This window comes from Suncus etruscus, chromosome 12 (genome assembly GCF_024139225.1).
Source record: "Suncus etruscus isolate mSunEtr1 chromosome 12, mSunEtr1.pri.cur, whole genome shotgun sequence".
Classification (NCBI taxonomy): Eukaryota; Metazoa; Chordata; class Mammalia; order Eulipotyphla; family Soricidae; genus Suncus; species Suncus etruscus.
The window spans coordinates 55679614-55695707 of record NC_064859.1 but is presented as its reverse complement, the minus strand read 5'-3'; the positions used below and the strand labels follow the sequence as shown (position 1 = coordinate 55695707).

At 36.5% G+C, this 16094-nt stretch overlaps 1 protein-coding gene across 1 annotated transcript in view; it reads right to left on the bottom strand.

Annotated features, from left to right (window-relative positions):
- Positions 1 to 3722: 3722 nt before the first annotated feature.
- IL18RAP (interleukin 18 receptor accessory protein) overlaps positions 3723 to 16094 on the bottom strand; it is a 25484-nt gene continuing 13112 nt past the window's right edge. Inside the window, exons 4-10 of the mRNA XM_049784630.1 lie at positions 14655 to 14808; positions 12721 to 12786; positions 10391 to 10514; positions 9856 to 10007; positions 8466 to 8603; positions 5085 to 5258; positions 3723 to 4156 (exon numbers count right to left, since the gene is read on the bottom strand). Of these exons, the coding sequence (XP_049640587.1) occupies positions 3723 to 4156; positions 5085 to 5258; positions 8466 to 8603; positions 9856 to 10007; positions 10391 to 10514; positions 12721 to 12786; positions 14655 to 14808 (1242 nt within the window). The remainder of the gene's footprint in view (positions 4157 to 5084; positions 5259 to 8465; positions 8604 to 9855; positions 10008 to 10390; positions 10515 to 12720; positions 12787 to 14654; positions 14809 to 16094) is intronic.

The window sequence follows — 16094 nt, the reverse complement described above, 5'->3', positions numbered from 1 at the left end:
ATGATATCACACATATTTAAATAAATATACCAAAGTACAAATCACTAACATAATAATTGCATCAAGAGAATTATAAATAGAAGACTGTAAAAGTTAAAATCAAGTAGTAGGTAATTTTAGCACCTAACATAGTCAAATGAGTTGATAAAAAATAAATAATAAAAATAAATAAATTACAAACTAAAACAGATTTCCTGAGTAGATATTTATAGACCATTTTACACAAAACAACTAATTTATGATTGAGTGTAGATCACTTTTTTCAAGCATAGCTGGGACACAAAGTAGTTATCAATGAGTTTAGAAGTTGATATCATATCAAGAATTTTTTGTCAGAATTCTATAAAAGTACAAGTCAACTACAAAAAGAAAACTATTAAGGCCAGAGCAATAGCACAACAGTAGGGCATATGCCTTGCAAGTGGCTGACCTGGGACAGACCTGGGTTTGATTCTCAGCATCCCATATGGTGCCCCAAGCCTACCAGGAGTGATTTCTGAGTGCAGAGCCAGGAATAACACCTGAGCACAGCCAGGTGTGGCCCAAAAACAAAAACAAACAAACAAAAATGTTAAGGTCTCAAATAGGTGAAATAAAATATTGTATTTCTAAGCAATGTTTAGGTCAATGTTTAGATCAATTAAAGCAGAAACTAAAAAAATATCAAGAGACAAGAAAATGAAACCAGAAATTGTTCAAATCTATAGAGTATAGAAGAATGGTACTAAAAGGAATGACAGGGATAATATAAGATTTTATAGAGAAAGAAGAAAAATTATGAGGAACTAGAGAGATAGTACAACAGGTGAGGCATTTGTCTCATTTGTAGCTGACATAGGTTCCATCCCTGGCTTCTTATAAGGTTCCCCTAAACCTACCATAAGGGCAGAGCAGAAAGTAACCAACCCATAAACATTGTTGGGTGTGACCCCATAACAAACAAACAAAAATCATGAATGATTTACAAAATAATTTACTTTCCAGTTAAAAACTGGAAAAAAATGTTAAATAACAAAAAATAGTAATATATATTAAATTTGTAATTCCATCAGAGTAAAATTAAATTAAAAAAATTAAAACTAAAAGTCCAAAAGATCAAAAAGTTAATTTTGAAATAAATAAAATTAATTGTGGCTCAACTTATAAAGCAAAGGAAAAAAAACATTAATACAATTAATGAGTCAAAAATGAAAGAGAGAAAAAATAGGGCAGAGATTCCATCCTTGGTATCATATATGGTTTTCTGAGCCTTATCAGGATTGATCTCTGAGGAAAAAGCCAGGAGTAATCACTGAGCACTTCCAGTTGTATCTTAAAAGCTCAGAAGTAAAAATAATAAGTAAAAATTACAGTAGTCACAGAAGTATAAAAAGTTATAAAGCTAATTGAAACTTGGTAGCTTAGAGAAAATAAAGAATTTTATATAACTACAACATACCAAAATTGAAACAAGACTAGAAAACCTGTATTGACTGAAATTATATATATATATATATATATATATATATATATATATATACCCTTACCAACCAATATTTATTTCTATATTGTTTAGGATAGTTAAAATATAGAAGTAACTGAGTGCCTATAAACAGTTTAATAAAGATGTGGTTTGCCTAATATATATTCCCTCAAATAAATATACATAAGGCAATAATATTTATCTATCCAATTTTTGACATTTGCAGTAAAATAAAAGGTTTTAAGGGGATTATATAAAACAAAATACAGAGGAAAAAAAGACAAGTTTTGCATAATTTCAACAATGCATTGAATAATTGATATATTACATAAGATATATATGATATAATTGATAAACAGACCCAATTAAATAAATAACAAATAATTGGACATTGAAAGAAGAAGAAAAGGTGTGTGAGGAAAGTAGGGTGGCAGTCAGGAGGCAGATCTGTTATTGTAAAAATAAAACTGGGAAGGTGATGAGTAGGAGAACTATATTATCATGAAACTGAGAGAAAGAGAGAAAAATAATCACGAATACTACAAGATTTGCCTGAGCTGTCATCTAGGGCTAATAAGAAATATTGTACAGTGTGAATCAAGGGAAACTGTCTGCTAAACTAGGGCATATTTTCAAGACAAAATACTATGAAAATTCTACAATAGCAAATAGTGCAAATCAGGAACCCAAACAGATGGCCTCCTTAAATGCTTAAAAGTGCAGAGTGAAAATAATTCTCTCTCACTGCATCTCAGGGGTTCAGTTGTTCTCATCATTACCCTCCCATGAATGGACACTTGTTTTTATTTTTATTTTTTGATTAGTTTTCTGCTTTGCTTGCACTGGTTGCCATGTATGAAAAGTAAATAATCTATGTTTGATGCCAATTTGTCTTCATTTGTTTGTTTGTCCATAATTCTGGAGTGAGTATGCACATAAATCCAACAGCTAGAGCATTTCATTCCTGTGTGTGCAAATGTGAGGCTTGCTTTGAATTTCTATAAACTTAGCACAAAACCCTTAGATGCTAGATGGGCCAGTTAGAACGGATTCTATTTTAAAATAAAATAAACCTGGATAAACTGGCCAGAAGTCCTTTCTGTATTTTGAATCTCTGGGCGTGGGGCAGGAAATCCGGGAGTCCTGACCATTGCCTAAGCCACGGGTCCAGTGACAATTGTAGGTTCCTCCCGTGGAGACCCTACAATGAGTCTCCCCACAAGAACTTCCTTTGAGAATAATTTATACCCTGTAAATCATCGTCAACTTTATCACTGAGATTCCCAACCAGGATATTGCTTGGTGCCAGAGTATAGTGGTCTGTATGATGTGGGAGCCTGTGTGAAACAGAGCATTTCACACAGGCATCAAGTAGGGGCAGAGTACAAAACTTGCCAACTTGTTCTAGTCCATGGGTGGGTTTGAGTAAGAACCCACTTACTTTGGAAAGTTGATATGAGTGCTGGAATTAGTATTGGAACTGGAATTAGAATGTTATATGTCTAAAACTCAGTGATAAATTAATTTGCAAATCATGCTGCCTTAATGAAAAATTAATTATTGTCTGATTTTTAGAGGAGCTTTACCCACTCTTTTCTTCTCCTCTTGTTGATGTAATGCCTCAGGGGTGTTTCTCATGCCCAGCTGAGGGACTCGCTGGGACTCATATACCTTTCATAGTCCTTGCACACAAGTTCCCCATAGTTGCAGTGGTGCCTGAGCACACTCGGAGTTGTAGTGCTCATGGATGCTGCTATGGTGCTCTGCCTTATACTCCCTAGTTCTTGTCCAAACCTGGCTTCATACACAGGAAACCCCATATTCCACTGAGGGAAACAGGGGGTTTCCAAGCAGCAGTACTATAGGACTGGCCTCAAAGCTTGTGGCCAGCAAAGGAATACGTGCCCTTTTGCCCTGGCCCAAACAGAGAATGAAACTTCAAAGTTTGAATCACACATTCCTGAGTTTGAATCACACCTTCATATTAGATGAGAGAGCCCACAGCTACAGAGCAGCAGGGGCTGTATTTGTGGACTTCAATGCACTGAAAAGATCTCTGTGGAGACTGCATGTGCATGTGTTGCATATGCAAAAGCATCTGGAGAATTTGTTGTCCCTCTCTCCGGCCTGAGAAGTCAAGCCACTGACCACAGCTTTATCATTATCCCAAAGCCAATCAATCTTGCTTGGGACTGGCAGAATCATTTCTATTTCCTACCAGCTTCACCATCCTTGGAGTCAAGCCATAAACCCAGGGACCTCAGGGTGGCAATACAGTGCCACCTTCTCTAGGCTGAGAGCTCCTCCCAGTGGTGTCTGTGCTGCTGTGTTTTTTCCAGCAAAGAACTCTTTGGATCACATCCAGCTGGTTCCATATGAATTCATTTGAGTGTTTCACTGGCATGTGGTAGCGGATTTGAGTCCAGAATCTGGAATTTGGGGGAACTGATTTTAAACCTCTCCAGGTGACTGTGGGCAAAACCTTGAGTGCTTTCTTCACTAGATGAGGTAGAACGACTGGTTCTTTGAAAGAACAGAACTTAATTAAAATCAATTTGAGTGTATGATCATTCAAGGCAAGATTTGCTGCTGCTTGTAGTTCAAAGATACCAGATCCATTGATGTAGTGAGGGCTCAAGATAAATATTCCTCTTCTGCTTTTCTTGATAATTTTCACAATGTCTTCTGCATATGCTGGGAAATAAACATAAAATTATCTGAAGTCATTATTATTGAATACCCAAATCATGATAATGTGGAACATCTCAGGTCTACCTGGAGTATTCCTCACAATGGACACTCAAATGGATGGATGAGAAGTGTGATTTAACTGTGTTGAATTTACTGAAATTTAAAGATACACTCTAGTATCTAGAATATTGACATGTATGCTCCTCGCAAATTCCCAATTCTTCCGGGAACAACACACTCAGAACAAGGAAGGCTGTGATAGCAAAAGAGAATGAAATGTTCCAACTGTGTGAGCATCTAGACAGGACTGGATGTCTCACTGGGTACAGCCCAAAGTACATCATTGACCAGAAGATAACGGATGATAGAACATCAGAAAGCAGAGGAAAACAGCTTTCTGCTATAAGTCAGGGAAGATATCACTGCTCTGGAAAGCATTCTTAACACCCAGTATATGTATATACTTGAAAGAGTTTTGCTTTTTTTATGACGGAGAATATTTCCACATTTTCCTGTATTATTTTCAAACATGTTCTAAGTGAATTTCCAGAAGATGCAGATACCAACAGAAGAATGATACAAAGCCTTAGGGATCATCACATTTAATTCTCCTTTGGGGTGGGAGTGGGGCCCAAGCAATACTCGGGGAACCCTGACCCAGCAATTAGAGCCAACTTAGGTGGATAGTGGAAAACTAGTTCTGGGGATGGGGTGCTGCTTGAGACTTATTGTGCTGGACTTAATCAAGTCAGCCTAGTGGTGGTACCTGAGAGACTCCAGGGCTGTACCAGGTGATGGTCAGTGAACTATGAACTATCACCTGGTTCTGGAAATTTAACTGGAGCTGGAACATTCACAGAGCCCTATGCTGTCTCCCTCCTTAACTACCTTTTTTGGCTCCACATTTTTCCTCTCAGAATTCAAGACCCACCTCCTCCTGGAGCTATATCTCTTTCTAGCAAACATAAGGTGTATCCATATTTGTTTTCCAAAACTTCAGGGAATAGATTCAGGGCCAAGTACTCCTCACTCAGTAATGAAGAGGCCTGGGTTTCAAAAGAATTCCATTTTGCATAGGATATGAAGGCATCGAATTCCTTTTCATCTAAGAAAGAGAAACAATAAAATATGTAACCATTTACATATTTTTTAACGATAGGTACACCTACATATGTTTGAGCCATATGCTAAAAGGGTGAGAATGAAGACGTGGGATCCTTATTGAACTGATTAAAAAAAACACAAAGCACCAGCTGCATACATTTTAAAAAATCATGCTGCTGGATGGTATTGATTATCCACCAGAATCAGATTCTCATTTAGGAGGCTCTCCTGCATTTTCACTGAGGTCAGATCAAACAGCTCGAGCCTTCCATGATTAAATCACATGTACTTGGGGGGTTCCTCTGAGTTTTTCCTCCCATCTGCAGAGTTTCTGTCTCATTAGTTATACATCAAAGCGAAGTCTGCACCATCAAAGCATGATACTATCCAGAGAGCAAAGCATTGCTGAGGCAATACCTTGCACCAGGAGAGTCGACAGCACCAGGAGAGTCGACAGCACATAAACCCATATTTCCATCCCTAGATGCAAAATGAGATAATGACTCCTCAGCAGACTGCTTTCAGGATTTCATGAAATAATGTTTATGAAGTGCTTAGTGCCTGGCTCATAGCAGGTACAAGATAAATATCCATTCTCTTCCCATTTGAATAGGAAACTCCTGCAACTTGTTTTAGGGTAGTTTTTAATGTCTCATATGCCTCTATTGATTAAATTATTACAGATGCATATCGATCGCTGGGATATGGAAAAAACTAACTGGAAGCAGTAGAAAATATCCAAGAGTACCTCAGGGGCTTTGCATTGAGACATGCCTGGTTCATATTTCAACCCTTTGCACAATGCCTGGCAAATAGTATTGTTAGAGAACAGTAAATAAAAGCACTTGTTGCTGATTCAGTTTGTCAGTTATCTTGCTCAATGGGAAGCTAAGAAGAGACATTCATGGTGGTGGTGGTGGGGGGGGTGTTGTCAGCAGAAAGAAAGTCCAGGTAAGAAGAAAATCTGACCTCATAGCACCATGGCTCATGAGACTAGTCCAGGAAGCTTCTCATTGTCCAGGTGGGAAGGAGAAGGCCAATGGGACATTGACAACAGGTAAATTTGGTGCAATTTAAAAATAAATAGTTCTGTGGCCAGAGCAATAGCACAGAGGATAGAGCATTTGCATCGTGTACAGCTGAGCTGGTTCAATCCTCTGCATTCCATATAATCCCCCTGAGTCTGACAGGAGTAATTGAGAGAGGAGTAAAACCTGAGCACTACTGGGTGTGGCCCCAAAACAAAAACAAACAAATAAACAAAAAGAATAATTCTCCTGTTTCCTGTGAGTGCCTAGCAAACTAGGATATTTTCCATAATCTGGAAACATGACATTTGTTTATTAATACTATTAGGATTAGACCATATTACATAATCTCTCAGGTTCTTCATGATTTTAATATCTCTGTCTTTCTAAAATGTTGAATATTTAGCATTAGTTCAAAGATAGCAGGTTTTTTCCCCTGAAGGACATTAGACTAACTGTAGTTTAACACCAGTCATTGTGACTAGTGTCTGGATTCTGCCTCTTAGCCCAGTAGTGTACTTCCATGTACAAAGTTCAAAGCACACAGGACCTGTTTAACATATGACTGACTCTTCCTTATAAACTCCAAAAGATGAAGGTAAATGACATACTAGTAAAATATAAAGTTATTAAGAGAAAATGATTAAGACATTGATTAAATATCTCAGTTAAAAAATAGAAATATGTGGGATGGTTTTCTTTGGTTGTTGTTTTTTAATCACACCCAGTAGTCTGAAGTGGACCATGGAGGGCAGGTCTTTAACTGAGTTGGCCTTTAACTGAGTTAGTCCTCATGCAAGCCAAATGCCTTAACTCCAAATTATCTCTCTGGACATTAAATTTTTGTTTTAAAATACACCTTAAAATTAAAATATGTAATAAAATCGAGTATCAGTAAATGACTTATCCTAGAGCCCAGCATAAAAAAAATGCCCTGCATTTTACAAGCAACAGAATTATTTATTAGGTATTGAAGAAACAATATAGAGGCAATTACATTGCTTTGCATGTAATCACCCCAAGTTCAATCACCAAAACCCCAATGGCCCCTGGAGTCTTTCAAAAGTGATCTTGAGTGCAGAGCAAGGAGTAAACCTAGTACAATGTTAGGTTTGGTCCAAAAAGAAAAACAATAAAAAGAGAAAAGGGGGCGGGGAGAAAAAGAGGGAAAGGAGTGATAGCACAGCAGTAAGTAAGTTTGCCTTACATGCGGCCAACACAGGATGAACCTCAGTTTGAATCCCAGTATCCCATATGTCCCCTGAGCCTGCCAGGAGCAATTTCTGAGCATAGAGCTAGAAGAAGCCCTTAAGTGTCACCAGGTGTGACCCCCCCCCAAAAAGAAAAAAAAACAAAGAGAGAGAGATTATTTGCTAAAATTGCAAGCAGTAAAATCTTAGAGCACTCCTCAGCCAGAAAAACAAAAGCAGTGCTTGTATTTTATTTTGTTATCGTTACTGTTGTTAGTTTGGGATCTATACTTTTCCTTGAGTTTAGGAGAACAATATACTGTATGATCATTTGAATGAGGGTTATGACCACAGCAGAATGTACCTTCAGTTTTGATCCAGGTTATGTATTTTAAAGATGTAAACATTAATGAGCCTCATTATCTCTTAGAAAAACTGATAGCTCCATCATGACCTACAGTAAAGTACTTGTATTTAACAGAACATCACTTTTTTTTTTTTTTCAGAATATGAAGGCCATCTTCAAATCTCAAGTTTTACAGATCAGGAAAATTAAGGTAATTGCTCCTAGAGGCTCGCTTTAGGCCGAAATGCCTACCACCCAGCCCCAAACTTTACCAACTGAAAGTTCTATTGGGATAATTACACATCACTTAAGGAGTTGGTAGTAGACAATTAAATATCTAATCTTATCAAGAAATTAACGCAGGCAGATGTTAAGTCACCAACCATATTGTCTTAGGCCAGCTACCAGAAGGTTGTTTCCAAGGTCAACATGTCCTGCAATAGCATTGCCAGTGAGATTTCTGATAACTACAATAACAATAATAATTTCTGATAACTTGGCTCAGCCAAGGGGGGAGCCAGCAAAACTTGACAGAGGATTCCAGAGCCTGTGCTCTCTGATTGTCACCAGGGGACACTCATTTTTAAAGATCCTTCCTCTAGGGCAGTTTTGAAAGATGTCAGGGACAAATGGTGACACCTCACCTCCGACTGTTTCATCCTTGTTACAGTAAGTTCTGTAGAGCAGCACTATTTCAATCCAGTAGATGTAGAGGAAAGCACACAACATGAGCACACCTGCTAGGCCCATGATGGTGCTAAGGAGGACATAGATGAAGACCACTGGGAAAAAGAGGAAGGCAGGAGAAATGAAAGAAACAGCATTACTGGGATAAGAACACTTTCAAGCTAATTCTGGCAGGCCTGTATAGTACTCTTTCTTGCACTATTCTTTTATCTAAATTATTGTAATTTGAAGTATTTCTTTAAAATTAGAAAAACCTATTCAATCACACTTTGAAAGCACTCTTTGACAAGAATAAGGGTTTTATTACCAGAGAACTCAGGGGGAAATGAGGAATTTCAGATGAGAGTGAGCTGAAAAATGATCATAGTCACTTGAATTAATCTTCCTCATAAACTTTCACATCCCCCTTCTTACACTTTTTTTGATTTGTTTCTGGGCTGTACCACCTACATTGCTTAGGTTTTACTTTTGGCTCTATTCAGGAATTACTCCTGGTAATTGCTTGGGGATCAATATGCAGAAGGATTGAATCTGGGTTGGTCATGAACAGGGCAAGTGCCTATTCACTATACTATCTCCCTGACCCCCCTCTTTACATATTATGAATTACAGTGATTCATCATTTTTCTATAGTCTAAAATTACCAAGGTCAAAACTATAACAAATTTGTTTCACATATCACTTGGTACCTAAAGAATGGATTCTCATATGCACCTCTGTTGGGAAAACAACTTTAAGGAACATTTGATAACCCACAAACTTTGTCATAATTAAACCTCCCAAGATTCCATATAATTTTCATTCTATAACTAACTGTTTATCAAATGAACAATGTCAATTTTATTCTTATTTAAAGAAACTTCAATGCCATTTCTGACTACTCCAATTTGAAAAGGCTAAAGTCTTAGATAGAAACAAGTCACTGAACATTGAGCAAGATTGTTCTTTCTCTTCCCTATTTTGTAGTACCAGGTCATCATAAGAAAGGGTGGTAGATCCTATTATAATATTTGACATATAGAGAATGCCTGAAAGAAATTTATTAAATAAATGAATGAGTGAATTTGTATGAAAGTGAATTAATGAGTAACAGAATAAACACATAAGGGGATTGCTTTTTAAACACAGCTTTTATATACAAATTATTAATAAGATCATCCTATCTAGATACTGGCACGACCACTATCAAGGTATTAAATGACTTGACCAAGTAAAATTCGTAGGACATTATTAGATAGCTAGCAAATGTTTGTTGCTTCTATTATGCATGATATTCTTTAAAGAAATTTCTTATACTCCTCTCAAATAGAAAAGTGAGAGAGAGTGCTTACAATCTTCCAGATTTACCTCCTTTCTTGGCTTTCAGCTGAATGGATCGGGTTACATTTCCAATAGAGTTTTGTGCAAAGCAAATGAATTTTTTCTGAAGATCACTCTGAGTCACTTCTTTCAAGAAGAGAAGACGCTTAATTTTGTCAAACTCTTTGGTGGATTCAATACTAGAAAAGGAGGGGAAATGTCACACATTTAGACACATTTTGCCGAGTTTGGAACTCAAAAACAAGCCAAGAATTTAGAGGTTGAGGAAATAGTGTGTCAAAATGCCTCTCTCCTAATGAATTTGATGTCCTAACGGAGCTATAACAGTATTTTTGCTGCAAAACGAACTTCAGAATGATTTAGCTATTTCATTCTATGGCCTGTTAAAAAACCTGCATTGGGTTCCCTTGTTTCAGAATTAAGAGGTATTTTGCATTTCAATACTGAGATTTTCTCCACCAGTGGGCGCTAACGGTTAAGCCATCAACTTCTTCAGGGGGTTCTGAGCATGGTCGCGTTTACAAGGGTTGCCAAGAACATAATGTAAGAATGCGCTTCTTACCTTATCGGCTTAGGCGTTGTCACATCCCATTCCTGATCAGAATCTTTGATGTACCATTTTAACACAGGCTTAAAGATTCTTTGGAAGCCAAATAGTACTGTGCAGTTAAGAGTTAAAGGCTTTCCTGGAAGTCAGAGCCGCAGGATATACATAAGAAAGAAGGCAAGCTGTGAGGAGGGTTTGCTGGTCCCAGAATTACCCACCCATCCCCTCCCCCGTCAAGACCGTCCAGAAAGGCCAAAACATTCCGTGTTTTATTCAGAAACAAGTCAGACCACAGAGGTCGGAGAAAGGAATTAGTTCGGTTAGTGAGGCCCCCTATATTGTCAGGCATTGCCCTAGAGACCCCCTGAGAACCTATTGGGCGTTAGCTGGCATTTACAAAGGCTGAGAAATCACCTTACTACCCCCAAATAAAACAAACTCATATGTTCAGTTAATACTTCTTACATATGTGACTGTGTGTTCATAGGAGGGAGGCTTAGTGTGAGCTTTCAAAAGTTACTTTGTGTTTATGCGCATGTGGGCATGTATGTGTCTGTGTGCCAGTGTGTGCCTATCATTATAAGAAAGGTTAAGGGCTGGAGAGAGTACAGGGGTGAAGGTGCTTGCCTTGCATAGAACTGAACCAGATTCGAACCCCGGAAGCCCAAATGATTCCCTAACCCCTTATAGAAGTTATTCCTGAACATAGAGCCAGAAGGAAGCTCAGAGAGAGGACTGCTGAGTATAGTCTGAAAACAAAAGAAAATTAAAAAAAGAAGCTAGTTTAACATGATCATATCCTCCGGGTCTCTGATGTGGTTTGAGGACAAACACAGGAAAATAGTTTAAGTGACCTGTTGGTCTTCCAAAGCTACTGAAAAAGTACTGAGTGTGTCAATAAGAATGTTTTACTAACCAATATTTGCATATATAAAAATGAGCATGTGGTTTGAGGTAAAAATTATTTAGGTACTCAGCAATTTCTGTGACAGATGGGATATTATTACATCACCATCTTTCTGACTATTTTCTTTGTCAATTATACCCACAAATTATTTTCCTCACTCCAGATTTTAACCCTGATGTGTTTAGAGATTCCATTTGAAAATGTATTTGAACCTGGATAATATTTTACCTTAGTCATGCTTTACATTTCTGTGACAATACATAAAATTCGACTATTTTTTAAAAAAATAATAATTGTATTTTCCTCCTTCTGTCCCCAATTTCTGCCATTCTCATTTTACCCTTATTACCACTTCATGCCCATAATTGTATATACTGCTTGCTACTGCCACCTAGAGGTTAAATTTATCAAAAGTCTCTTTTTTTCTCAATTCTACAATTATGAATATTTTGTGTTGGATTGATCCACTTATTGAAACAACCAAGGCTTTGTACTAAGTGAGGTAGTTTATAATTGGTCCTGTGTGATGATATAAATATTACTGAAGTAGACAGAATGGAAGGAAATCATAGAAAAACACTTTCCACCTTATACTCCTTCTAAGTCAATTGAGAATACAATTTATTTAAGCAAAAATGACTTTATTTCCCTAAATTTTGCTTGTCTTTTTTTCTTTTAGGCACACACTCGATGGCACTCAGAGCCTACTCTTGACTCTGTTCTCAGGAATCACTCTTTGCAGGTGCAGGAACCATACGGGCTGTAAGGCAAGCCCCCTACTAGCTGTGATACTACCCAGGACCCAGTCCTACAATTATTTTAAAGGACAGATCAAACAGAATCTTTGTAAATGTTAATTTGTTAACCTCAAGTTGGTAAATTGGTTAAATTTATAGACTAAACCAATGGAACTCACATATTCCTTAGGAGCTGAAGGAATCTAAACCACTCATTATTTGGTAAGGAAAGAATCTAAAGTCTATCTCTCTCATCCAATAAACCAAGCACCTAATATACATGCATATCTCAATGAAAAGTTTTGGGGTCGCTTTATTTCACCTGATTACATTTTTTTAAAAGTAAAGAAAAAGGGTCCGAAGGGATAGCACAGCGGTAAGGCATTTGCCTTGCACATGGCTGCCCAAGACCTGGCTTTGATTCCTGAAGTCCCATATAGTCCCCCAAGCCAGGAGCAATTTCTGAGGACATAGGAGTAACACCAAGCATCACCAGGTGTGCCCCTCCCCCCCCAAAAAAAAAACAAAAAAAGAAGTAAAGAAAGATTAAATAATTGCATACCATCACAAAAATTAGACAGTAGCTAAATTAGACACATATTTATCAACTTGAAATCTTGAGGGTCTCTTTCTTCTCTGACACTTATATCTGCTTTCACATGTACTATGTTATGACAGAGTGGAAATATAACAGGCCTTACCAAGTTCTACTTCCACAGTGTTATTGATAGGATCCAGAATATTTGGTTTTTGTGTAGTGTCTTTTACTAGAAAATGAAAATAAAAATTAGTGTTTTCATAATGAAAGATAAATATCTGCTTACTGAAGACTGGGGTATACAGTGATACATCATTTAAAGGGAAAATATAATGCAAGTTTGATATTATTTTTGTTCTTTAGGTTGTTTTATTTTTTAATACAATAAATTATTTCATTGATATTTATGTGATACACAGTACAAAGTTGTTCATGATTGAGTTTCATTACATACAACTCTCTTCATAGTGCACATTTCCTGCCACAAATGTCTACATTTACCTCCTGCCTTCCTTGTTGCCCTCTCCCTTGCCTGCTTCTGGGGCAACATTTTTCCTCTCTCTCTTTCTCTCTTTATTCCCGTCAGGTACTGTGCTTTGCGATGTTGTTGCTGGAGGGGTATTATGCATATCTCTTTACCTCCTTTCAGCACTCTGTTCCTATCTAGAGTAACTACTTCCCACTATCATTTTCATAATGGTTCCTTCTTTGCTCTTACTGCACTCTCCTGGTCTTTCATACCATGGACTGCTCTTCTGTCCTAATCTATATTACCTTGGGTATTATTGCCAAACGATCTTCTTTTATTAATAGCAAGCTGGGTATTTAATTGTAATTGCTCTTCTAAGGAGCAATCTAAAATAAATCTAAATTTCTGAGGTTTATGAAGTGAAGAGTGCAAAGAATTGAAAGTAAGCAGGGGAATTTGAATGATTTTCATTTTGCAATAAAAGGGAGATAAGTGTGATTAAAATGTTTAGAGAGAGCTAAACCAATCAGTTTCAAAGCATAAATAACTAACCTGGTTACAATCTCATGTAGCTGATCTTGTGGCTACATATCATATGGTTTGTGTTGCCTTAATACATTATAACAATAATGTAGTAAGAATTGCATCATATGCTCATTCATACATAGAATGATCCAAATGAAAGCAGAATACCCAAAACAGAGAAGTCACAGAATAACCTATAGACAAGATACTCAAAACCAGATACAAGATACTCAAAACCAGAATAGCACTAACTCCTAGAAAGCCCACTCCTAGAAAGTGACTTGAATATGATCCAAAACTAGACCATCCTTGTAAAACAAAATGAAAGTTAATAGAAAATAAATGTTTGCATTTTGCTGTGCTTATGAGAACGACATCTGTCCCCCACCCCCTACACACACACATTTTTTTAGTGTATCTCCCATTTCTAAGAAAAACAAAAGGGAGCGTACTAATAAACCTTCGGACATTGTATCAATGACTTTATTGGTGATTCAATAATTTTCACAAATATAACTACTAATGAACTCTCTCCTCTTCTTTTGCCATCTTTTTTTTAATTCTTTATTTTCTTTCTATGTTTCAATAATCTCACTCTGTCATTCTGAAACAAATGTATTATGATCAGTTATGTCAACCATGGGATACATTTTTTTAAAAAAATTAAAGATAAATCTTAGAAAATTAGAAAAAAAGAAAACAGTTTTAACTCTTCCTTAAAAAATTAATACCCAAAATAATAAGAATAAATTGTTAGGGAGACTTATATAGAACTTAATACAAATCCTAGTGGATGACCAACATGGAGACATTTGACAACTGTGGGCAGGAAGTCTGAATGAAATTAGAATGTCCTTCAAAAATATTTGTGCTAAATTTGATCTAAAATAAATTATCAATAATAATGGCTACCAAAATAAAAGAAATAAAATGATGTTTGACCTCAGTTGAGGCTGTGTATAATTATAAGTTTAATAATTAATCTGCCCCCCCCCCCCATTTTCCTCCAATGGTAAATATTCACTATGGGAGACTGAAAGAAAAAAATCCAGTTGAGTAATAGGAATTGAAACTTCAAATTCTGACAGGACAACGTCCCTTACCAATAGTTCTCACTTGAACAACAGCTCTGACTGTCCACGAGCTTGCATTATCCGACTGAGTGTAATCACAGGTATACATGCCCTCATCACCATCAAAAATATTTCTGCCAAAGGATAGTGGGTTCTCCCTTTTGTCGGGGAGGCGAAATCCATTCTAATTCAAATGAAAATAAAATTAATTCACTTTCTTTAAAATTATTTGTAGAGAAACTTCAGAAATCTGAACTAAGAAAAGAGAACGTTTTGTCTGTAAGAAAGGCATTACTTTAATACATTGAGATCATAAAGGAAATTTGTTCCAAAGATATGTGTAAAATGTTATTTGAAATAAAATGCATTTTAATATATAATTACGTATGAATATCAAGTTTCAAAATCTTATATCTGACAATGAGCTATTTAACCCAACATTTTCCAAAGTATGTTTTATAGGCTTCTGAAAATATTTATAGAAGTCATTGAGTCCTAAGTTGCTGACACCCCCTTTTAAAAACATGTATGTACTAAGCCAGGAGATAGCACAGTGCATAAATCACTTTATTTGCATGGTGATAATCTGACTTTGATTCTTAGTAGCACATATGGATTCTTGAACCCTACCAGAAATGATCTATGATTACAGAATCAGGAGTAAGCCCTAAAAATTGTTGGATCTGGCCCCCAAATAACATTAAGATATATGTTTCTTTATATATGTATACCTATTTATAAAATTGACATGGATTTTGTGCATAAGGTTAGTAAATTTTCCTATAAAATAATTTTGAGTATAATAAAGGAATTAAATAAGAAGGTTCAACACGTGACAATTCAAATATAGTTAAGAATATTTCTCTTCTGAGAATCTATCACTGATATACTTTTTGTCTTTTAAGATAAAATTGAGATCATAGTTTGACCTTGCCGTTCTGACTAGTCAGTCTTCTTTCCTGCTTCATCTTTTAGATCTACTTGTCAGTCTCTAAATAAACTTGTCTTTTCTCATTATGTGTATTAACAAAAATCCACTGTTTCCTAATGGGAGGTCTCCTAGTCAATCTGTTGTTCCAGTTCCATCAATACATCGTGGAAACAAATCAACAGCCTCCCAAGCCAAATCAGTGACTTTATTCTCCCAGAGTGAGCACAAGCCTCCATACTGTAAGTGCCTTTCTGGGGTGTCTTCCTTTCCATAGTTGCAGAAACCTTATGACAATCTATAAAGTTCATCATACTAGCAGAAGTAAACATCCCTCCTATCAGCAATCTTTTAGTCTAAGTCTGCAGATTAATAAATCAAAGCAGGATGCAGTCAGGTAATTGTGGTAGCCCACACAGATAACGGTTGTTCCCTCCAATATAACCAGAATCAAAAATACTATTTAGAAATCAGTCCATGGAAGGATAGTTATATGTTTGAAACAATGTGAAACATGTATTTAGGGGGAAAAAGGCAAAAGT